The sequence below is a fragment of the Primulina tabacum genome, chromosome 7 (genome assembly GCF_025594145.1).
Source record: "Primulina tabacum isolate GXHZ01 chromosome 7, ASM2559414v2, whole genome shotgun sequence".
NCBI lineage: Eukaryota > Viridiplantae > Streptophyta > Magnoliopsida > Lamiales > Gesneriaceae > Primulina > Primulina tabacum.
Genome location: NC_134556.1, coordinates 42,199,073 through 42,221,770, shown reverse-complemented (window position 1 = coordinate 42,221,770; position 22,698 = coordinate 42,199,073). Strand labels below are relative to the sequence as shown.

General features: G+C 34.7%; 2 protein-coding genes and 1 pseudogene across 2 annotated transcripts; 1 reads left to right on the top strand and 2 right to left on the bottom strand.

Moving 5' to 3' along the window:
• The first annotated feature begins 1,277 nt into the window (after positions 1-1,277).
• LOC142552336 (uncharacterized) lies at positions 1,278-5,201 on the top strand. The gene is made up of 13 exons (XM_075662081.1): positions 1,278-1,545; positions 2,170-2,246; positions 2,329-2,409; positions 2,556-2,684; positions 2,769-2,855; positions 3,180-3,233; positions 3,408-3,498; positions 3,589-3,659; positions 3,737-3,806; positions 3,938-3,990; positions 4,295-4,388; positions 4,485-4,582; positions 4,898-5,201. The coding sequence occupies exons 1-13, from the start codon at positions 1,329-1,331 to the stop codon at positions 4,985-4,987; spliced, it is 1,212 nt and encodes a 403-aa protein (XP_075518196.1). The 5' UTR covers positions 1,278-1,328; the 3' UTR covers positions 4,988-5,201.
• Positions 5,202-5,525: 324 nt separating this feature from the next.
• LOC142552335 (TOM1-like protein 9) lies at positions 5,526-11,227 on the bottom strand. Its single transcript, XM_075662079.1, has 10 exons — positions 10,866-11,227; positions 9,919-9,997; positions 9,638-9,736; positions 9,433-9,546; positions 9,137-9,297; positions 7,873-7,954; positions 7,504-7,589; positions 7,013-7,204; positions 6,372-6,829; positions 5,526-6,221 (listed from the first exon to the last, which is right to left on the bottom strand). The coding sequence occupies exons 1-10, from the start codon at positions 10,964-10,966 to the stop codon at positions 5,629-5,631; spliced, it is 1,965 nt and encodes a 654-aa protein (XP_075518194.1). The 5' UTR covers positions 10,967-11,227; the 3' UTR covers positions 5,526-5,628.
• An 824-nt stretch (positions 11,228-12,051) lies between these two features.
• Positions 12,052-13,091, bottom strand: LOC142550816 (D-amino-acid transaminase, chloroplastic-like; annotated as a pseudogene).
• Between the last annotated feature and the right edge of the window lie 9,607 nt (positions 13,092-22,698).

The following is a 22,698-nucleotide window of genomic DNA, read 5'->3' as shown; positions in this document are numbered from 1 at the left end:
AAAAGGGTCCTCTTGTCCAGCTTTTTGTACCCGTCAAGTACACACTATGGTCCATATACAACACAATATCCTGCCAAACTATCTTGGCCGTTGATTTGGGTCTCTTCTTTTGCTGGGACTCTCTTTTCTCACCTTTTCAATTATTTTTTCCCTGTAAATTCTATCTTCTCTCCAGTGCAATTTGTCCAATCTTATACAGTTTCATTCCCACTTTCACGTTTCCTTTATATAGGTTGCATTATCACAATGAGTGAATTATAAAGGTTGGTTTGTTTTTTGTTTTTGTTTTTGTTTTTCAGTTGAAGATCGATGCAAATGTGAAAATATAAATAGAACTGAAGTGTTTTTCAAAAAGAGATTTCAGTTAATGGTGAATACCCAAATCAGGTGGTAATCGGATTTTTAATATCATACTTTAAACTGTCCATTCTTGTCAAAATTTTGAACTTTGATTTTCATTTACTTTCATCTCGCGTGCAAGCTTTTCTTTTTCCTTTTTTTTTTTTTTTTTTTTAAAAAAGAGGTTTTTTGCATGTATTTTAGGAACTATGCCTAGCACTAAATATCAAATATACGTATTTTGCGTCAAATAATCATTTTTTTTTTTGAGTTCAGATTATCTAATTAAATATTTCCTTTATATTAGGATAGTTGATATAATTTCCACACAAATTTGACCAAGCTTATAACTTTTCAAGATTATCCAACATGTCATTTTTTGAAATACATTATCTATCCAATTTAAATAATGTGTATTCCCTAAATTTTAGGTACAATGGATTATTGGGTATATACGGGAAAATTTATTCATATTGTGATTGTGCTACCAAGCTTTTGAATTTGAGATGTTAATAATCGCTATTGTCTGTACATTAAATTAGAAAAAGAAAGATGGATTAAAGTGGATAAGTATGTTTATTTAAAAAAAAAATTCGAAAAATTCAAAGATTTTGTTAGATATTTTTTCGTAAAGATGAAGTCAAATATATATAGAGGATAAGATCAAAGAAATTCAAAAGAAGAAAATAATTTAAAAAGAAAGGAATTTGTTGAATGCAAAGTCGAAGTTTAAATTGAAATTGATCCAAAATAGTTTACTTAAATAAACTATTATATTTGGTTTTATTCTTCATCTTCATTGTAAAATTCACCATAAATTTAACTTTTTTTAAAAAAAAAATAAATCAACAGACAATAATATGTGTTGTTATTATTATAATAATAATAATAATAATAATAATAATAAATATTTATTAGAACCTCTCGCACCTTTTTACTGCAAAAAATAAGCTTTTCGTTCTGATCCAGAATCAGCAACACTTGTGAATATGGTAGTACTATGGCGCGTGCCAAACGCCATCATCGCACACGTGCGACCCAATGCACCCTCCATTGCCAACTATAAATTCAACGGAAACGGGAATACCAACTCCTCAACAACTCCTCAACGGTACTCAGGTGCTCCGGGAATGGAATACTCCGACGACGCGTCGAAGCTTCGTGCTGAACTTCTGCGAATGCTCCGGAGCCGTCGAACTCCTGAAGGTATTTTCGCGAGCTCTATCTCATTTTTTTTTGTGTTTCTGAATTTGGCATCTGCTTTTGCTTCTTCTGTTGATATTTTTTTTTTCTTTTACCTGTGGTACGTGATGAATCAGGTAAAAATATCTGATAGCTGTGGCTAGATTTGTGTTTTTGAGTTGACGTTGACTTGTGATTCGACAATGATACATTGATATCTGTTGATGTGTTTCGATTGTGTTTTCCATTCTGATATGTTGCGACGCAGATATTCTGTTAGACATGGCTTCCTAGGTTATTTAGCAGATCACTGGGGAACGGGGGTAAATTATGAATGGAAAGCTATTTACTGGCGATAGTTGATTACATTTTATGAATGAATCTTAAGAATAGTTCATGTGTGTTATTGGTGAAATATAAAGGTGCTTCTTGTTGGTCTGTCGATAGAAAGATTACCTTGTGATCTGGTTCATTTATTCCTTTTATCTTGGGAGACCCAATTTAGAAGCTGATGGTGAACGATGGAGAATGAAAAAGTTAAGAAAAAGAAATGGCATTAATTTTGACCTCTTGCCAAATTTAAAAATTCACTCCCCATTTCTTCCCTGCATCCTCCTTCCAATAAATATATATTTTTATTTAATGCAGTTCCTTGGACTGTTGAACCTACTCAACCTGTACGAGATCCGTTGTACCAGGAAACCTCAAAGCCAACCTTCAGTGAGGTTTAAATGTGCTTCAAGATGTTTTTTTATCATGCTCCTGTAAAATACAGTTTCTCTGCATCATCGTTTTGTGGTACGTCAGGCAATGGAATCTTGTCCGAAAAAAGACATTCCCAATTTTAAGGAACTGCTTGAAGAGGAGAACTTTTACCTGATAACGGAGGTTTTTACTTATAGCAGCTCTTGATTTTGTCTCTGTTTTCTCTACTCGTATTTTGTATGTGTTGAACATCAGAAATATGCATCTAATCAGTAGGTTATTATATCTCTTCGCATTCAAAATGAATTTGCTAGTATGTTTCCAACCAGGCTGGGGACCAAGGACGCCTGCCTGTTTTAATAGTGAAACTGAAAGATAACAGTGAGAAGAGAAGACCAACAATTGTCTTCTTACATAGTACAAATAAATGCAAAGAGTGGTTGCGACCATTGCTCGAGGTAATCATAAGTACTTCCTTAGATGCTCAAGGCATTACCAATTTTTGGGAACGGGAGATTGCTTCATTAATTCCTTAATTTCAGGCTTACGCCTCAAGGGATTACATAGCTGTAGCAATTGATTCTCGTTATCATGGAGAGCGTGCCAGCAGCTTGGCAACCTATCGAGATGTACATCCACTTGATCCTTTCTTTTTGTGTAAAAATTTGCCAAAAATTAAATGATCCTTGATTTGACAAAGACATTAAGTTTCCTTCATGTTTGCCATGGCTCACCATTCTGAGCAGAGTGGTTTGCCGCAATTTATAGCAAGCACATGTTTAACATGAATAACGGGGGAAAAAAAAGGGACTTATTTTCCCCTTTTGAAGCTTTTTATGCGATAGTGTTTTCATTTATACTTTCATGCTACTTAATGAGAACCGACTACTATTCGTATTATTGAAAGCTATTCTCTCATGCTGTTATACTCCTGCTTTCTTTGTTTTATCCAGGCCCTGGTGTCGTCATGGAAAAACGCCACTACAATGCCATTCATTTTTGATACGGTACTACAGCCAATTTGGATTTTATTTTAGTCCATTTCTTATTAGTACTTAGGACTTTACTTTTACAACGTGCCTCCTGTTTTGTCTGGTTAAACTAAACTTTAAATAGTAATTTTTAAAAATTGAGAACTTCGACAAACTTCTCCATAAATATGCTAACATTGAGTTTTGCAGGCATGGGACTTAATAAAATTGGCGGATTATCTTTCTCAAAGGGAGGACGTAGACACTTCTCTGATAGGAATTACCGGTGAATCACTTGGAGGTAAGATAAATTCACTCCTAGATAAATACAGTAATGGTATCAAAGTTTCATATCCGAGGAACTACTTACAGATGAAATTTAACCCTTCAGGAATGCATGCATGGTTTGCTGCAGCTGCTGATACTCGCTATACAGTGGTTGTCCCTATAATTGGTGTTCAGGTTGGTGATATCTGATTTCTGAGTCTTCAATGTGCAGAATTGAGTTTCATCTGAATATTTACTTCATAATTTTTAAGGGATTTCGATGGGCCATTGAAAATGATATGTGGAAAGGTCGAGTTGATAGCATCAAGGCTGTATTTGAAGGTGAGAGAGATCGTTGGGAGGAATCCGACAATTTTCCAATGCATTATATTAATTACCTCATTCTACAACTTTATATTTGCTTGTTGGAAAAATAAATGGATAAATGATATTTCCGAATCTCCTGGTTACAGAAGCACGACTTGATTTAGGCCAGACTTCAATTAACAAAGATGTAGTGGAGAAGGTATACATGCTTGTTGCATCTCTGCCAGGTGTTTGGAGGATTATCTTTCTCGTATATGCATTCAAAATATGATTATATTATAACCCAGAATCAGGACAGATAACCTGATACTAAGAAAACAAAACCCTTAATTTAACAAATGAAAATAGACAAGATTCCTAATTTCAGAAATTGATCAAATCGCATACATCAAATGATTCCTACTAGGACCATGAACATTTTTTTAATGCTCTTAATTGGTAAAAAAACTTGATTTAATCCGAATTTTATTTAAGCTCCTGATGGATAATAAATTGCTCAACAGGTATGGAACAGGATAGCTCCTGGTTTGGATTCTTGTTTTGATTCTCCTCATACAATATCGGCCATTGCCCCACGTCCTCTGCTGATCTTGAATGGTGCCGCCATTAACTAAACTTCAAAATCGACAATTAATGATATTAATCCTTAGAGATTGTTACACTTCAACTGAAACAAGCGTATGGTCGTTTCAGGGGAAAAAGATCCTCGATGTCCGATTGGAGGATTGGAACAACCAGTATCAAAAGCCAGAGAATCTTACGATAAAGCCAACTCTCTTGAAGCATTCAAGGTTTGAACCCGCGGGCCCGTATTTAGATTCATGCACTTTTTCCCCCGTTTCCCATGCAGCTAATTGCGCTTCTTTATCTAAGGATGTATTTGGAGTGGAGGATTTCAAATCCACAATTTAATTTCATTCCACTTGTTTGTGCATTTTTTAAATCTGGATTTTCAAATCCCTACTTTTGCATTATTAACTTGTCTATCAGCTAGTGTAATGAATTTCAAATTCTTATAAGATGGAGTTAATTAAAATCCTTCTTTCAAATTCCTCTCTCAAATCGAAGTCCTCCTTATCAAAATCTAACTAATTGCTTTTATTCAGCTGGTCGTACAATCTGGGATTGGGCATCAGATGACACCCTTGATGGTCAAACTGGCCAGTGATTGGTTCGATCAACACCTCACTCCATGAAGGTAAACTGTCCACAACAAATTCAGTCTCCCATACTTATCATAAGCGACAAGGCCGAGAGCATGTTGTGTTTTAATAGTTGTACTGATCTCAAAGTAATAGAGATGCGTAATCCAGTTCTCCAAGGTCAAAAAAATTGACAAAAGCTGAAAATTATATTTGCATATGTATTGAACTTAATTGTCAGATTATTTTATCAATTATTTTAGCTCAACGCAAGATTTCAAATGGCATTATTATCGTGTCCAATAAAACAACATATTCTTTTCATGAAGAGAAAAGCTGGCATTCAGCTAGATTTGAACAACCGAAATCAGAACATCAGAAACGTGAGCGAAAATGTTCGAGCAATTATGACCCAAAAACGGGAAAAATAAAACTCAGGCCAATGCTGGAAACGCACACTTCAGCAGAATCATATATACCTGATTAATCCAAACGGACAACTGTACCCTAACCAAGAATTCTCGTTTCCACATGAAATGAAATAAATGAAAAAAGAAACAATCAAATGAAGAATCGCAAGCAATGCAATTGATGAAGGTAAAGAATATGTGTAAACGTAAATATACTCTAAAAAATAAGGTGGTGAAGTTGGTCAGCAAGAAAAATAGAATAGACCCAGGCAAAACGAGTCCATCTCACATGCTCCCAGCTCTATCTGGGGTGGATTTTGCTGGTTTGAACTTGGTGATATCAACAAGATCTCCAAATAGTTTATCTTCTGGCTTATTGGGCTTTCCAGGGGGCACATAGGAAGGAGTGGGAACCGCATAAGAACTAGTCCTTAAGGCGGTATCATCCCTCATAGACAATCCAGACATGTTTTGCTCAAGGAATTGAGCATTATGCTGTGGGCCTTGGACATATCCATAGCCACAACCATAGCTGTAGCCATAGGGAACTGTTTGGTCTCCATACGTCTGTTGAGAATACACATAAGTCATCTGGCCGGATTGCAGAGGCTGAGGATACATCCCCATGGGTAGCTGATTCTGGACAGGTTGAGGCACTATTTGGTTGTTCTGCACTGGAAGACTATTCATCCCCGAGAAATGGCTACCGGTGATTGGCACAGTTGTCGATCCTGGAATATATGTTCCGTTAGGTGACGGCTGGAGATGAACGGCTACATTTGTGACTTGCATTTGTTGAGGGTGGTTGATGGCTGGCCGAGAGTCGTCTAGCTGAGCTTCCCATGGTGGAGGTGGAAATGCACCTCCACTTTGAGCACCTGTTGGACAAATAGGTGCAGCTCAAATGGCTAATATTTATTTATTTTTCTTTGGTGAGGGCAGGGCGAAGGGTGGCTATCCAAAATTAAGAAGTTAACACCAACAAACTATACATAATAATTTAAACGATGAATAAATTAGAGGTGAACCGTAAGAAGGGGAAGCTGGCTGCTGTTGCTGGGTTATCTGACCATTCCACGCAGAAGAAGAGTCTTGAGAATGCATTGACTGTTCATATTGGGGTAGCATTGGACCAGACACACTATCATTTGGATAAACCGAAGGTTGTGGAGATTGGAAATTTGGTTGCTGAAACTGGTATGATGACGGATTTACCTGCCCAATGGGATTCGCAGGTTGATTGTTATTACTCTGTGAAAACATGTCAACAAGAGCGAGGGCATTCTGCTGCGATGCAACAGGACTTGCTGGATGAGGCTCTCCCACAGGAACAAGTGCCCGTGAATTTGCTGTAGGCGAGTTGAAGTCATCACCACTCAAAAGATCTATCTTAGGATCAGCATTGGTTGAAGTTGTGGACTGACTATTAGTTTCCACAGGAGCAGGGAGTAGTAACTGTGTCCCTAAGCTAGTACTGGATGTAGATCTGCAAATGGTATTCACATCTGAGTTCCTTAAAACCAACTTCTTTTTAATGGTCAACTTGTACACAAGCAAGAAGGAATTGTCATCTAAATCATAGAGTATTAACAAAAATATTTATTTTTGGACAATAAATTTCCATGTAAAAATCTATCACAGTTCAATAAATAAACAATAAAAAATTTACCCTCTGTCTGATTGATTGATGTCGCCAGTGTCTATAAGAGGAGCGTCGATATTGACCAAGGCTTGAGTAGGTTCAGGCTTTGGATTCTCAGATTGAACTGAGGTAGTTCTGGAGGCAATTGACTCGTGCTTAGCCAGTACACGCTGCAAATCATCGTTCAGTGCTAGTCCTTGACATAAAAGTGATTCATCCCTATATCAGAAAAATAACCACATTCAGCAATGGGGAGCATAACTGAGATAGTGAGATATTACTCGTACAAAATCACATTTTCATCTGTTGCAATACAGAATGTGACATATGCTCAAAAGACTGCATGAGGTTCCATAGAGAGCTCCATCTTTAAGGATCTAGCCAATCGTTCAGCTTTAGAAAAAACCTCAGTTTAAAGAAAAGGACAAGTAAACATCCAAAGATGGGACCTGGAGAACCAAATCTCAACAAAACAAAAACACATGACAAGTAGGAGTAGAAGTAAGACAAGGCCTTACGAAGTCGAGTTGACAAGGTGCACTACTCTTTGCTTGTATGTACGACACTGTTCCACCAGATCAACAAGGACCTCCTGTTTGATCCCCTGACATCCAAAAAAGCACATAAATTGTCAATATCTCATAGTTTATCAAAATATTTCGAAGCATTATGCATCATATTAGTTTAGCTTACATATATATAGCCAATGAAAGTACTTCACCAATTTAATAAATAGAAAAATGCTCAAAGCTATTCATTGTCACTTCAAATGATGGGAAGACAATGGGAAGCCACAAATTTTCCGAATCGAATTACATTGAGTAATACCCACTTCCAGTGATAGCTACCCAGAAATTTTGTGGTGATATAATGTGAGAAAAGCATACCTCTTTGTTACTAGGATCCAAAGCACTCAGCATTTCTGCAAGGACATCCATGATACCACGTGCATTTTGAATTTCTGTCAAGCTAAAACCAAAAAGGACAATGGATCAATGATTACTTAACTACCATAATAAACTAAGCCTCACAGTAAAACTATCATTGTGCCTGATTTCACATTTATTAATTGCTAAGAACTAAGAACAAGAGCAGAACAGCTTTGTTAACAGAGGAGCAGATATGATCACATAATATCAGAAGAAATAGGATCATAGCCCATAGGGCTTTACATTAGATCTTACCAATGAAATGGCACAGAGTTTCACTACTTAAGGCTTTCCAAATGACATTATAATTTGCATTAGGATCGGTGTTTTCAAAACCGGGGGACCGGCCGGTTCGACCGGTTCGAGTGGGAACCGGTCCCACCCTCAAAAACCGTTTTATTTGTCAAAATCAGTCAAAAATTTAATATTTTGATATATATATATATATATATATACATTAATATTTGATATTCGTAAAAAATATTATTTTAGTAATACTCGTTTATTTAATTTATTTTTTTTGTTTTTAAAAAATATATAACTATAATTGGTATTTTGAATATATGTATATAGTTATTTAATTTTTAAACTTTGGTAAATATATTTTTTTTGTGTATTTATAATTTTATATACAAAATTTTAGGTTTTAAAAATTTTAAAAATATTATTCATTATATAAAATTAATATTTATATATTATAACAGTATTCCGGTCCGACCGTCCGGTCAAACCGATCGGATCGGTCGGACCATTTTTTTAAGATAGACCAGTTCACCGGTCCGGTTATGAAAGCATTGACTAGGACATTAAGAAAAACTGTACATGCCAAGATATTGACCTATGAGCTCCATTACTTCGTCATCATCCTGGATACGCTCAACGGAAATCCAAATGCACCAAATCTTCTCAACCATTTCGAAAATTGTCTTCTAACTACTACAAGGATTCTTGAGCTTAAAAGGTTAATTTATCTCAAGAGTGCTATCAAGGTGCCAAATGATCAATTAATTACTTCCCTGTTTATAATTCGGCGTTAATTTTATGCAGTGCCATGTGCAATAAAACAAAGACATGGGATCCAGAGTAAATCCTGTTTTCTACAGCATGATACCCGTATATCAACTTGGCTCGTTTTTGCCACTTTTGATGAAAATACATTGACAATTCAAATCATTCTCGGGAAAAAGAGGGAATTTAAATGAGGCCAAATATAATAAAATACCTCAACGTCGGAAACTCAGCTTCAGCAGAAGACTCGGTTGCATCAGGTCTAGATTCAGAATTACGAAGATTTTGTGGATAAGATGTCAGAGGAACCGTTTGTGGTGGAGTAAAAACAGGTGTTGACCGATCCGATCTCTGAGGGAAAACTGCTCCAATCCGCTGATAAAATTGCCAATTTGCCATAGATTGCAAAGATTCAAGAAAAATAAAAAATAAAAAAGCAATATCAACCATCACATATCAGGCATAAAATTGAAATGAAAAGAACAAGATAAAAGGATCCTAGCACGATACCAGTAAATCCTGGTATGCTGTAAAGTATTGGGGATATCTCGCTCGAGTTCCTCCAAAGGCTTCTTGCCAAGTATCTATTAGAATTAATATCTTCTCTTTTACATGAAAGTCTGGCTGCAATATCAAATTTTATGTCAGTAAAACTGAGGCAGAAGACCAAGAAAGAGAAAACAAACAGCAGGAACAATACATAGAACTAGATCACCTTCTTTCTCACAATTTTCACCATCTCATGAGGCAAATCTTTCTCAGCAACATGCATATGAACTATGTCACTGCAATTCTTCACAATGGTCTCTAACAGCTAAAGAATGAAAAGAAAACAATGTGGTGGTGAGATTAAATTTATTACGTCCAATTCCAGCCAAATGGTAGCCACCACAATTAAGACACATTTGGATTATTATACCAAATGAGAATGCAGAACCCATACGCATGAAACAAAGGGAAAATGATATTTGTTCGGGAGTGAAATATCAAGCTTACTGTCAGGGCAAGGAGTTGGACTTTTGGATTTTTGCTACCAAGACGCTTCTTTATACCTCTCACTACGTCTTTGGCTTGTCTGGGGCAAAGAGAAGGCAACGAAACAAAAACAGAAGTCATCAAAAACTAACCATCAATTTACTATCAAACAATAAGCAAACCAATTTCATCAAGGGGGAGTTCAATTTTCTTGAATCTACCAGTGAACATCCTGTTAAACCCCCCACCCCACCCACACACACACAAGCACACAAACAAAGAACAAATCCCCTTTCTCCAATGGGGTAGAATAATTTATGGCTCATTTGCTACTTGGAACTATATAATAGAAGCAACTTGAACCATCTAAAGCTGATTTCAGTCAGCCAATAAGCACAAAAAATAGAATGGGCATGTTCATTGTTCACAGAGCTAAAACAAATATTATATTGCATTCCATCATGAGCAGTTATATATTGGGAAAAAATAAAGAACTTTAAAAAAAATTCAAGAATACAAGTAACTTCAAGCACTAAAGAATTCTCGAATAGAAATGCACATGTCTATTTATTTATTAATTAACTTCGTTTCCTGTAAAAGAGTCTTGTCAAATTCACAGGACAGCATGTTAATGATGCCATACAGAATTTTATCATGAATTTGTTTATATTTTATATAGATATGTAGAGAACACTTGTAACGTCAAGTATTCAAGAAACAAGAATTTATTTCCCCATTAAAAAAAATCGAGAACAAAACCATTTCCAAAGCGCAAGAAATTAAAGAACACTATTTATTTCAGACATTCAAGGAACAAGCCTTTATTTCCAATTATTATCCACGACGTATACTAACGAACACTGGCAGTTTCAAACATCCAAGAAGAATAGAATCATTTCCCATTTAATAGCTACAAAACTAATGCCAGGAAAATAACCAAATCAAAAAACGCGAGAATAGAAAATTACGCAGGATCGTGATTGCATATATCACAGATCTCAATGTTCATAGCCCAATCAGGTCCAATTAGCATGTCACTAGTTGCTCTTTCCACCATAGAATTCACCATTGTTCGTCTACCCTAATAACGAAAACCCTCGCCACAGAGAAAAAATAAAAATCAAAGATTGAAATCACAATTGTCTCTCCTCAGCGCCTCAAGAAATGCGTATGAATTGATTAAAAAAAAACACAATAACTAATAAATAAATCCTGAAAAAAGAGACAAAAATGATAATCTCGGGGTATCCGATCGCTGGTATTTATCAATTCTGTTAAGAATATTACTGAATGTTGGAAGGGGCGGGGATGAAAAAACTTCAATCGAAACGTGACGCGTGGAGTTTTATAATGTTGACCCCTGATTTATTTGATGGTGATGGATTTAGCCGACCCTCATGATCCAACGATGAATACTTGTTTCGAAAACAAAAAAGCCTCCGTGGTTTTTATAAAATTCATCCAATACTGAGTATTATTAAAATATTTACATTTGTATAATCAACATCGATTAAATAAAATCGAGTTTTAAAGAAAAATTTGTGTCTATAATCAGCTTTTTTGCAATAAAAAAAAACGTTAAAACTATAATCGCACAAAATACAATAATTTTTAATTAAATTAGATTTTTTCCTTTCTTTCTTGCAACTTCTTCCTTTATCTGACTACAACTTGCAAGTTGCAAATGATTAATTTATTTAAATCTGTCTAATAATGTCTTTAGAAAAGAAAATTGCTGTTTGTTATCAAAACTGTTTCATATTTATCCCAATATATTTTAACCTATTTTATAAAATACTTACATATTTCGAATTATTTTTAAGAAATTTATCTCACCTTTAGTCCATTTATATTTCTGTTGTTAATAGAATTTAATCATGATTTTTTAAAATCATGAATAGCTAATGAATCTCTTGCTTCTCAACCAAAACAACTAACTGCTTTATGCAATATTGAAATGCCTTTAACACCTATACACAAAGGGAAGCAGATGCTTGAATATAACAATCCCTAAAACAGCATATCACAAGAATTTTAAAGTTGATGTTCAAATAAAAGATTCACTTTGGTTTCTTAAGATCATTGTTTGATCCATATATATATACGTACAACACTCCAAACCATCTGGTTAATAAGCTAGTAACCGGAATTCTCACCGTGGCTGGTCCTGATTTCATGTCCTCGAGTATCAGATTCAGCAGAGTTCGAGCTATCGAGCCTTCGTTACGTGCCAAGAAAGAAACAAGCATTTCATGTTACACGACCAAGAACTAGACTTGACGTTTGAAACAAAACTATAAAGGCTATCAAAAACAATCCAATCACATCTATTTATAGTTCTCCAACAAGGGATTATCCAAAGTTGCTTAAAGACAACCTCACTGTCTCCGATGACTTGATCGTCCCATTGTGTTACTGCACGAACGAGTACACCACTTCTAATAAGCATCATTTCATCTGCTTGCTTCCCTTCCTCTATGGTCATGTCTCCCACTCGTATTCCTTGAATTTTTCCCTCTTTCGCCAGCCCTTCAGCAAGAAATATAACTCCTTTGCAGTGCACCCACTGAGAATCTTGTAGAATTTAGGAATCAGAAGCTCCTTTTCTTTCTTAACAAAAGCCACCTTCATATTAGGCCCTTCGGCAACATATCCTCTGTCATCCAGCCAAATAACAACATATGCACCATTTTCTTCCGCATCCATTTTGACAGTACATTTGGGAGATAATTCACGCTTTTTCATAACAGCGAATTGGGGTGGTTTTATCGGGATTGATGAAGTTACTGCTTTGATGTTTTTGCAATTTGAAGGAGATTCATCTTGAATTACAATGGCATGAAAGGATGACTCATGGCAGTCGGATGGATATAACTGGAATCGCCAGGTCCCGCTGAGAGCCAGTATCTTAATGATCCATTTCTGCACTTCGAAGCGCCCACTGTTCGTATAAATATCCATTTAATGCTTTCTGTGCTGAAGAGGAGATTTATCTTGGCCATGGCTGCTGAACCAATTATACATTCTATATGTTGGTCTAACTCATAAAGATATCTGTGGATGCAAGGAAACGAAGAATTTATACGAGTTAGAACACTAGGAAATTTGTTTGGATATTCGTTCACAGTAGAAGTTTGGAACGAGTTTATCAAAAAGGTGAAACAACAAAGTTTTTGAAAGAAACGCGTTGCCATGCGAGACACATTATCTCCTTTTTTTAAAAAAAAATAAGATTTGCATAAGAGTTTTGATTTTCTAGAATACTAAGTTTGCACAACCAAAAATACAAATGAGAGTTGCCAAGAAGATAAGAAATGGGGCCCACTAAATTGTTCTTGATAAAGGAGGCAAGACTTGCTGCATTCTCATCCTTCAAACCTCTTGGAATTGACGTGCCATCATTGCCTCATCCTATATTACTTAATGCCACCGAAAAAAGGTCCCCGGAAAGGAATTAACATCCTCTCAGTAGAGGAGTAAACTAGCAACTTTGTTGATCTTCATTCAAAGCATGGTTTGGATGCACCTTCAGTTGAGAAGAATAGTGATGGGGCCAGTGGATAAAGCAGGCCCCTCAATTATCATTACAATAATGCCTCCAGTGGGCGAGTTATCTTTCTCATTATCTTCATGGCATTTGTTGCCTTTCTGTTGGTTGTGAGATTCATCCAAAAAGCTCCCTAGATATCTCTTCTTGATAATTTGTTATATTTCAGCTTGTAAACTGAAACAATCTTCAATGGTGTGTCCTCTATTTCTACGAAAGGGACGGTACTTCTCTGATTTTTTTCTTACTTTTTCCTTCGTTGTGCGTGGGGATTATAGGTAGCCTTGTTATTCAACCACCACTAATACGTACGTCAAATGTTCATTGAAAGGGATGTTCTCTGGATATAAAAACTTGAAGTTGTCCGCTTCTCCTGTTCCTTTATTATTTCTTACTTCTTTTATTCTTTTTTCTTTCATGAAATGTATGATCCGACATACTCCTATATGTGTATATATTTTTTACCTTTTCAAGTAGTTCTTCTAGAACTCTTGGAGATTGTCCTGCTATTGACTTACTAAATCTTCTATGGAGAAGGTTTTGCTGCATTATTCTGGCTAACAAGTCATGGTTAACATGCGAAACATTGTGAACTTCTTGGGTGAACCACTACACATATTTTCTTAGACCTTCTCCTTCTTTTTGGATTATGGTGAACAAATATGCTTGTATATTTTGGTACTTTATATTGATAAAAAAAATTGATGAATAAATCGCTGAGTGAATTGCACCAAGATTCTTATAGTTTTGGGAGGTAGCTTGTCGAACCAAGAGAGAGCAAGACCTGAAAAATTAGTCTGAAAGATCTTAGAGTAAGCGACATCACTGATATCATACAGTTCGGTCGTTGTGTAAAACCCGTCGAGGTAATATTGTGAATCACTCATATTCCCATTGTACTCAAGCATATTCGCTATCTTCACTCACATGGGTGGTACTTCGGCCAAGATGGCAGGAGAGAAACTACTACGTCGACCTGGTAAAATTTCAATAGAGCTTTCCTCTCCTCTTGTAATACGAAGCTCTTTGAGGGGAGGTGGAGCATGGCTGTCAACCTCTTTCTCCTGAAGTGTTGTCCCCTTCCCATGATTGATGGTTGGCACATCATTAGTCCTGATCGCCTCTCTCTCTCTCTCTCTCTCTCATGAAATACTCTCGTTTTATGGTGTGAGCCTGTTATCGCTGCCATGTTTTTGGATGCTAGATAGTGAGTCACTTTTTCGATTGCGGCACGAGAGGTCGTCTGCTCCATCATCTCTTTCCGAGCCCTAGTTGTGATAAGGAACTCCTGCTATTGGTGAGGAGCGAGAGATGAACGCCTTGGATCATTGTTGATGTGATGAACTGTTTGTGATCGTGATCTGCATTCTCAGTGACTAGGTGACAGTTTCCCACAGTTGATGCCAAGATGATGTAGCCAAAAATAAAATTGCTCGGATTAAAGTAGGAAGATCCAAATGGTTTGTAAATGGTCTAGGTAGTCGGAGTTTCTAGATGATTACCTCATAGACCAATCAACGTAGTCATATGCGATTGGCCTAGACAACTGGCGTCGACGACTAGCTTTGAAGATTGGCATAGACAAATCCTTGTATCCATAGACCAGTAAACATCAAACTCCGTGGGTCGTCACACACGTCACGAAAAAACGTTAGAGGCGTTCGTGATTGCCTGATGTGGAACTCTGACGTTCATGTCAGTAAACATCACAGATATTCTCTAAAGTTGAAGAGCTCAAGTAGAAGAAAAAGAGATGGTGTACATTGGATAATGGGGTTCACTTCTATTTAAAAATTATTTGTGTGTATAGCGAGCTTGGATTTTTGTAGGCAATATGTTGGGCTTGATAAATGTCAGTGAGGTAATGACTAATGAATATTAGATTCATCCCCATTCGTTAAAAATGAAAATTTAAAGTGATTTATAAAAAGTTATAATGGACTTCTATAACAATTTGAACTAATCTTTTTCGTCAAGTATGGACGAATACATATATAGTCTTGTTTGTGCGGATTTAGGCTCGGTGTGTGACAATTATCATAAAATTTTGGCTTATTAATACTAGGTGCTCAAGGATGGACTTAGAAATCGGAACAATGAATGAGATGGACTAAGAAAGAACAATGTGGATGGCGAAAACTTTTCCCGGTGGGCCAATACTTAGAGCTATAATTCGGCGTCAATATAGCATCAACAATTTGGCCAGCCCAACCCAAGGCCCGTACTTCCACTTTTATGACGTCACGCCGAATATTTGAAAATTAAAAATAAATAAAACTAATCATCCAAGAGTAAGATTCAACACCGAGTCACTTTATTTATTTTATTATTAATTCTTTTTGAAATAAAATTATTTTATTGTGGACTTTCAAAGAGAACTTGTCATAATAAATTTTTATTTTTCATTATATGGTTGCGAGGAATTTTTCCTTTTATCATCTATGATGAAACTCAAATATATTTTCTACTGAGAGAGGTGTATGTCATTTATGATTGTGGTGGTTTTTTCAAGATCAATATAGTTTGATAAGAGTTTTTATGAAAAAGAAATCAGGATATTTTCTTACATGCATACAACTTAATTAGTTACTGAAATATGAAGATAATATTTAAATGAAGTGACATTCTTAAATGTTTTTGAAAAAATTATCTTCACTCCCATGTCGTTCTTATATCACACTCAAGTCTCAACCCAAACCTCGATCGTGATTTGACGAGCATTAAAGTTTGGGAACGTAAATAACATTTTAAACAACATCAAATATTTTCTTTTTTTAAATTCATGATCATTACCTTTAAAGAGCGGCGGAATGCCTCTACCCCGCTTTTGAGTTCACTACTAAACCACAAAAAAACAATAATTATTGTTTAAAATTTTTTTATTTTTGACCAACTGGGAAGAGTGGAAACCCGGCCAACTTCTATTAAGAATTAATTAGAAGGGAAAATAATTTATTAGGGGAAAAGGAAGTCTATAAGATATGTTTGATTTAGTGTAGTATGTAAGCATTTGATCAATAGTAAGGAGTTCGATTCATTAACCGATATTTTTTTTCTGACGATCCCGTCGCACATAATATGATATTTGCAGCTTACGTGGGTAGTGTGGTTTGCAAGATATTGCATTACTCCAAATATTTAATCAGTGCACGACGAAAAATAGCTACAGTAGGTTCCATGTCATTAAAAAAAATATGGATTAGTTTTTTAGATTTAGATTTTGTTACTACACACTAGAGACTTTACATATATTTATATGAAATAAAATTAATTATATTATATGGAATATAGTTGATCGAATACATATTTTTCAGTATCATAGCTCATCAAATTAAAAAAATCAGAAAGCACTACTTTATTTCCGAATTTTTACAAATTTAGTGGGAGATGGGGCACTTTCACTTTCACTTGTGTAAAGCCAACAATGTAATCTCAGGTGGAGCTAAAAACTTCCTTTTTTCTGATTTATAAAATGTGCAAGTAGTCCCCATTTTCTTATAATTGTGGGGTGTGTCGCCCACTATTTTAATTAATTTAATCTATGTGACTTTAAAACTTTATTTACTAAATTAATTGTTGACTAATTGTGGCTTCTCAAATCAAATATTAACGCCTCGAGTGCTTTTCCTTGTGCGTTTAGTTTGTTTACCAATTCCTTCACTTATATAATTAAATCCGGTAATTCGCATTTATCCGTCATATGAATTATTGTCGTTGGTTGACACCGGCGTTGCTCTCAAATTTACATTCGAAAACAACAAGCCTCAGAAGTACAAAATTCAGAAACCAGTCTTTTATTCATAATAATCATTGTCTGATACAAACTCAATGATAAATGTTTTACAGCGGAAATATAAAACCAGAATATACAATGTCTGAACAGATGCAGCGGAAAATAAATCAGAACTAAGAACAACGATCTTCATCACCAGCCCCAAAACTGAAGTTGCTCCTCTTCTTCTAACAACTCTTCATCGTTCTTATCTGAGATGAGTTTGGTGGGTGAGTGATATGATTGTCACTCAGTAAGCGGGGGCAGGAATAACTCCCAGTTTTCGAAATCATTTTCATACAGAAACAGTAATACGAATAATATACAGAAATTCTCATTTTCATAACAGAAATCAGTATTCAGTACTCGAAAATCAGAAATCAGTATTCAGAAATCAGGAATCAGAAGTTTAACAAGTAAGCACTAAGCACGTTCGTGAATTTCATGGTTAAACTGATATCAGTCCCCTATATGTTCTCTCCTCTAAGGGGTGAGGCCGGTAATCAGTAATCAGTAATGTTCAGAATATATATTCCTACCATTAGTTCACTAAGTTTCAGTGCTTCAAAATCAGATATCAGAAATCAAGAATATACTTTTGCTTTAAAACAGAAATCATCAAACGGATTTCAAGATATTTATACATAAGCCCACTTACTGTAATTTGCTAAAAGTGTTTCGTTTGAAGTCTGAAATCTGCTTCTTCTTGCTACTGATTTCTGCTGCTCAAAAATCAGCACTCTCTTAGCTCGAAAATTCAAGTGATAATCTCAAGATTTGTGTAACCCATTTCAGAGGTTTGAGAGTGTTATATATAGGCAAAATTCTGACTGTTAGCCTCCCAATTAATGGCCATAATCTGCCATTAACAATCTTTATTTCGTTTTAAATGCTTCAGTTACAAGTCATGGCTGAATTAGTAACTGTCTGCTGAAATTTCGTGCTGCTGCTGCTAGATTCTAATCTGCTGGAAAAATACCAGCTTCTGAAATATTAGCTTCTGCTGGAATTTTTAGCTTCTGCTAAAATTTGCTAGCTGCTGCTACTGCTGAAATTTCAGGTTCTCACAATTATCGAAAAAAACAACAAAAAATATCCTGCATAAAATTAAATATATTTTCAAATATTGTGTTTTTAAAAAGCAGTCACATTTTCAGGGGAATTTACGTCTAATTTTGAAAAAACACGGGGTTCTAAAAGGTCATTGATTTCACATAGAGGTTGTGTGCTTTTTTGAGTTTTTACATGAGATTTAAATGCAATTTTCCCTAATTAAGCTACGAGGCGTGAACACAAACTAATCAGTCATCTCAAATTTAAAATAAAAACATATATGATTATGTGTTTGGTCCCAATATAAATATTTTTCACGAAATTCATTCGTGATTTGATCCAGATTATATTAATTCTCAAATAATAGTTGGCAAATAATTTAATGTTTTGATATTCAGCAAATACTTGTAAAAAAGAAAATGTTTTTTTTTTTTAATTCTATCGGTGCTTTCTCCTTTGCTATATATGGTTTGGAAATATTTATTCTCTAGACAAAGTAATTTAATATTAATATTTATTATATGTTTTATTTTGAAAACAACTCATTGCTAATTATATTTCTACCTCGTATATGTTCAAATTCGCAGTTAATTTATAGATATATTATATTATAATAATAAAAAGTGGAAATATTTAATTCACGTAACGTCGAATTTTGTTAATATACAATTTTCGGTAAATTGCTTTCATGCATGATTTTGAATTGAACACGTCTTTGTCGAACAGATTCTTCAATTTCGCAAAACGATGCTTGATTTAACATAAAGTATCATTATGCTAATAAATAATAATAATAATAATAAGTAAATAAATATATAGCAGTATCGAACGTATAAATTGTTTGAATCTAGCAATTATTAGTGCGCACATAAATATCAAATTAAACATTATAATTAGTTAAATATTCACGATGATACTTTATATTTTCATTAAATATTCATAGAATATTATATTACAAAATATACATCAATCAAGCATCTCGAAAATTTACGTGACGAATAGGAATGTTTTTTTTCTCCTTCTAAAATATTACGTACCATAATTGTCAAACTTTATTGAAGCAGTACATATATATTAGCTATGATATAACTGATTACTTTAAGTAATATCATGTCATTCAAATGTGCATCACAGAAAATAAATTTTTTTTTTTTACTGAGGACTTCGCAATCGCTATATGTCGAACTCGTATTAAGTAAATCTTTGAGTTTAACGCGTATTTACACCATGTTAATTGCACATATTGTGGAAAAAAAGTTTGTCTTTTCTAGAGATTGCAGTTGACTAATATTTGAGGTGATGATATAACACTTTCGAAAATTTTTATGATTCGATATCATCAAGACGTTTCTTTCCTACTTTAGAGTATTTGAGCCGAATGTTATCATACGATAGGATGCCTTATATTTGATTAGCAGTATATATTGAACTCAAGATTATTATTTAATACGTTATAATTGGTTAATTTGAAAATTATATATTGGATAGGCAAAATAATTCAATTAAATTATATGAAAATTTTAACTTTTTTGTGCCTGTTTGTTTGTCATATTTAAACTTATTCAAGACAGGTCTACACGTAGCCTATAGACCTATAGCTGGACTAAATCTTCCCTCGAAAGTCGAAACTAGTTCCCAAGTGAGAGGAACACCACACAATTTTATATCCATATTTAGTAACATCTTTTTTATATACTAGAAATACACGTGCACAAATTTGTAACATAATTAATTTTATTTTAATTATTTTTAAATTTTTTATTATAATTGACAAACCACTTAGTTATTTTTAGAATTTAATTACTAACATAGGTTGTTGTAATAACTTTTTTTGGATAAAAGATGATTTATTTTTTTCTATTCAGTTAAATGATATAATATCTATGTATTATTATTATTATTATTATTATTATTATTATTATTATAGGTAAACAGAAAATATGTGTGATGCACACTATTTCATTAAATATCAAGTTTTAGAATTTAAAATTTGATCATTACACACACATACTCTCTCTCATGTATTCAATATAAAATATAGAACTACGTAAATTTATTCTAGTTGAATAGTTATTTACTTTATCTAATTATAAAAAATAATATCCAAATTTTGAATAAAAATCTCTATAATTTTTATACGAAATTAATTCAACACCGTAAATATCTATATATATATAAAAGCAGAGTTTTTGACAAAAATAATAAGTTCCCACCAAAATGTCATTTCTAAAAAAGGAAAGATATATATATCATGAATATTGAGATATATGTACTACAATAAATGATAATTTCATTTATTGTTTGCATTGATTATATCAATTCATTTAGTTCAAATTTGAATTTAATTCATTTTTATATTAATTCAAATATACTTTATGTATTATATGTCTTTTATTATTTTTTATTCAAAATGAAACTAAACTCTATTAAAAACATAAATCACATTAAAACTTTTGCATTGATTATATCAATCAATTTAATTTGTGATATGATTTGAAAAAAGTATTTCTCATTAGTTTTATTAAATTTGATTTAAATTATTTATTTATCAAATGTTAAAAAATAATAATATATATAATTTCTCAGAAATTTAAAAATTAAATATGTATTTAGGTTGGTGGTCGACATTAATATTTTAAACACGATAATAACCATGTCTGTAAGGCCCGAGAATTTGATTACCGTAATCTGACATGATTTGGGTATAATTACCGTAATCTGAGATTAAGCTGAAATGATTTATTGATTAATCAAGGTAATTATAGACGGAACAGAGTGGACCGGGAAAGACGAGAAAAGACGCAAAATGTATGTGCAAGGAGGTGTGCTCGCGCACATGCGTGACGTGATGCGCGAGTCTTGCGCGGAGTGGACAGAAGACCCCGCGCATATGCGCGGCGTGTGGGCGCGCATATGCGCGAGGTGTCCAGTAGCCAAGGAAATGCTCGGCGCATATGCGCGACGTGAACGGGCGCATATGCGCGAGCAGGGCAGTGGGTTCGGCGCACCTGCGCAACGGAAGGCGCGCATATGCGCGAGAGATGCCGAGACACACGCGCTGAGAAATTGTGTCTCGCGCATATGCGCCGAAAGATGTCGCGCATATGCGCGAGACGTGTTACTCGAGGGAGCAGGCCACTTGCCTTGCTGCATGCGTGGTATATATCTTCTTAAATTTCAGAAAGAGGAAACCGAAGGAAAATCGATTTTGGTGCTTCAAATTACAATCGTTCAAAATCCGTCTGTCCGAATTGTAATCTGACTTCAGTACTGTAATCCTATCAACGCAGGCTACAACTGGACGTAAGTTTTGTTACGTTTTGACATGTTCTGAAATTATGATGTTGTTGGAATTGAATACGCGTCATATATGATGTTCTTGACATGTTAGACATCATAGAATCGAAGTCAGATTAAGAAACGGACTGATTATGGAATTGTTATGATTTTTGGAATTGATTAACTGAGATTCGATATCAGATTGGTGTTGTTATTGAAATTATGAATTGCACCGATATTGATTATGAGTTCTGGTATTATATCTGTGGTGTTGGAATTGACGGGGTTACCGAGACTGTATTGTTATGCCGTCGAAACATCAGTTGATTGATATTGATCAGATTCGGTATTGATTGAGATGGTATTGTGGTATCGTATGTCGATTGGCATTGATCAGATTATGTTTTGATTTGAGTATTGATCAGAACAGGTTTTGAGCTGAGTTATATACTGATATTGTGTCTGTTCGGTATTGTTATTACCAGATTGAGAATGGACAGGATTGAAGGCAGGACTTCGTCTTCGTCAGAGCGAGAAGAGAAAGGTATAAATTAATGTTGAGTTGGGATTGCACAACTCGAGTGAGGTTTGGCTCGAGTTTCCCTAAATCACATACTTTACCTTATTGTATTGATTTGATTGATGTACTTGTTCTCTTGATTTATAGACAGCAGGTATTAGACGAGTAATCTTGTGACAAAAGTGCCTGATAGTGGTGGGATCGCCACGGGCACATTGCACGATGTCACAAGATAGTGTATTGGCGATAGTGCCAAAGTCTGTCACCGGATGATTGGCTATCGATGTGGATAGAAATGTGGCTTCTTCTATTACTGGTGATCAGTACTGTATCGATGTGGATAGAATGTAACTCTTCTATTACTGATGATCGATATCATATCGATGTGGATAGAATTGGAGTTTCTTCTATTACTGGTGATCGATACTATATCGATATGGATAGAATCAAAGCTTCTTCTATTACTGGTGATCGATACCCTATCGACGTGGATAGAATTGGAGTCTTTTCTATTACTGTTTGTCGATATGGGAATGCTAACTTCTGGAAATCGGGATCCCTAGACTAGGATTGAGTCTAGTCTTAAATGTGACGTCATGAGTCTAATTGATAGTGTATATTGAGTTATGT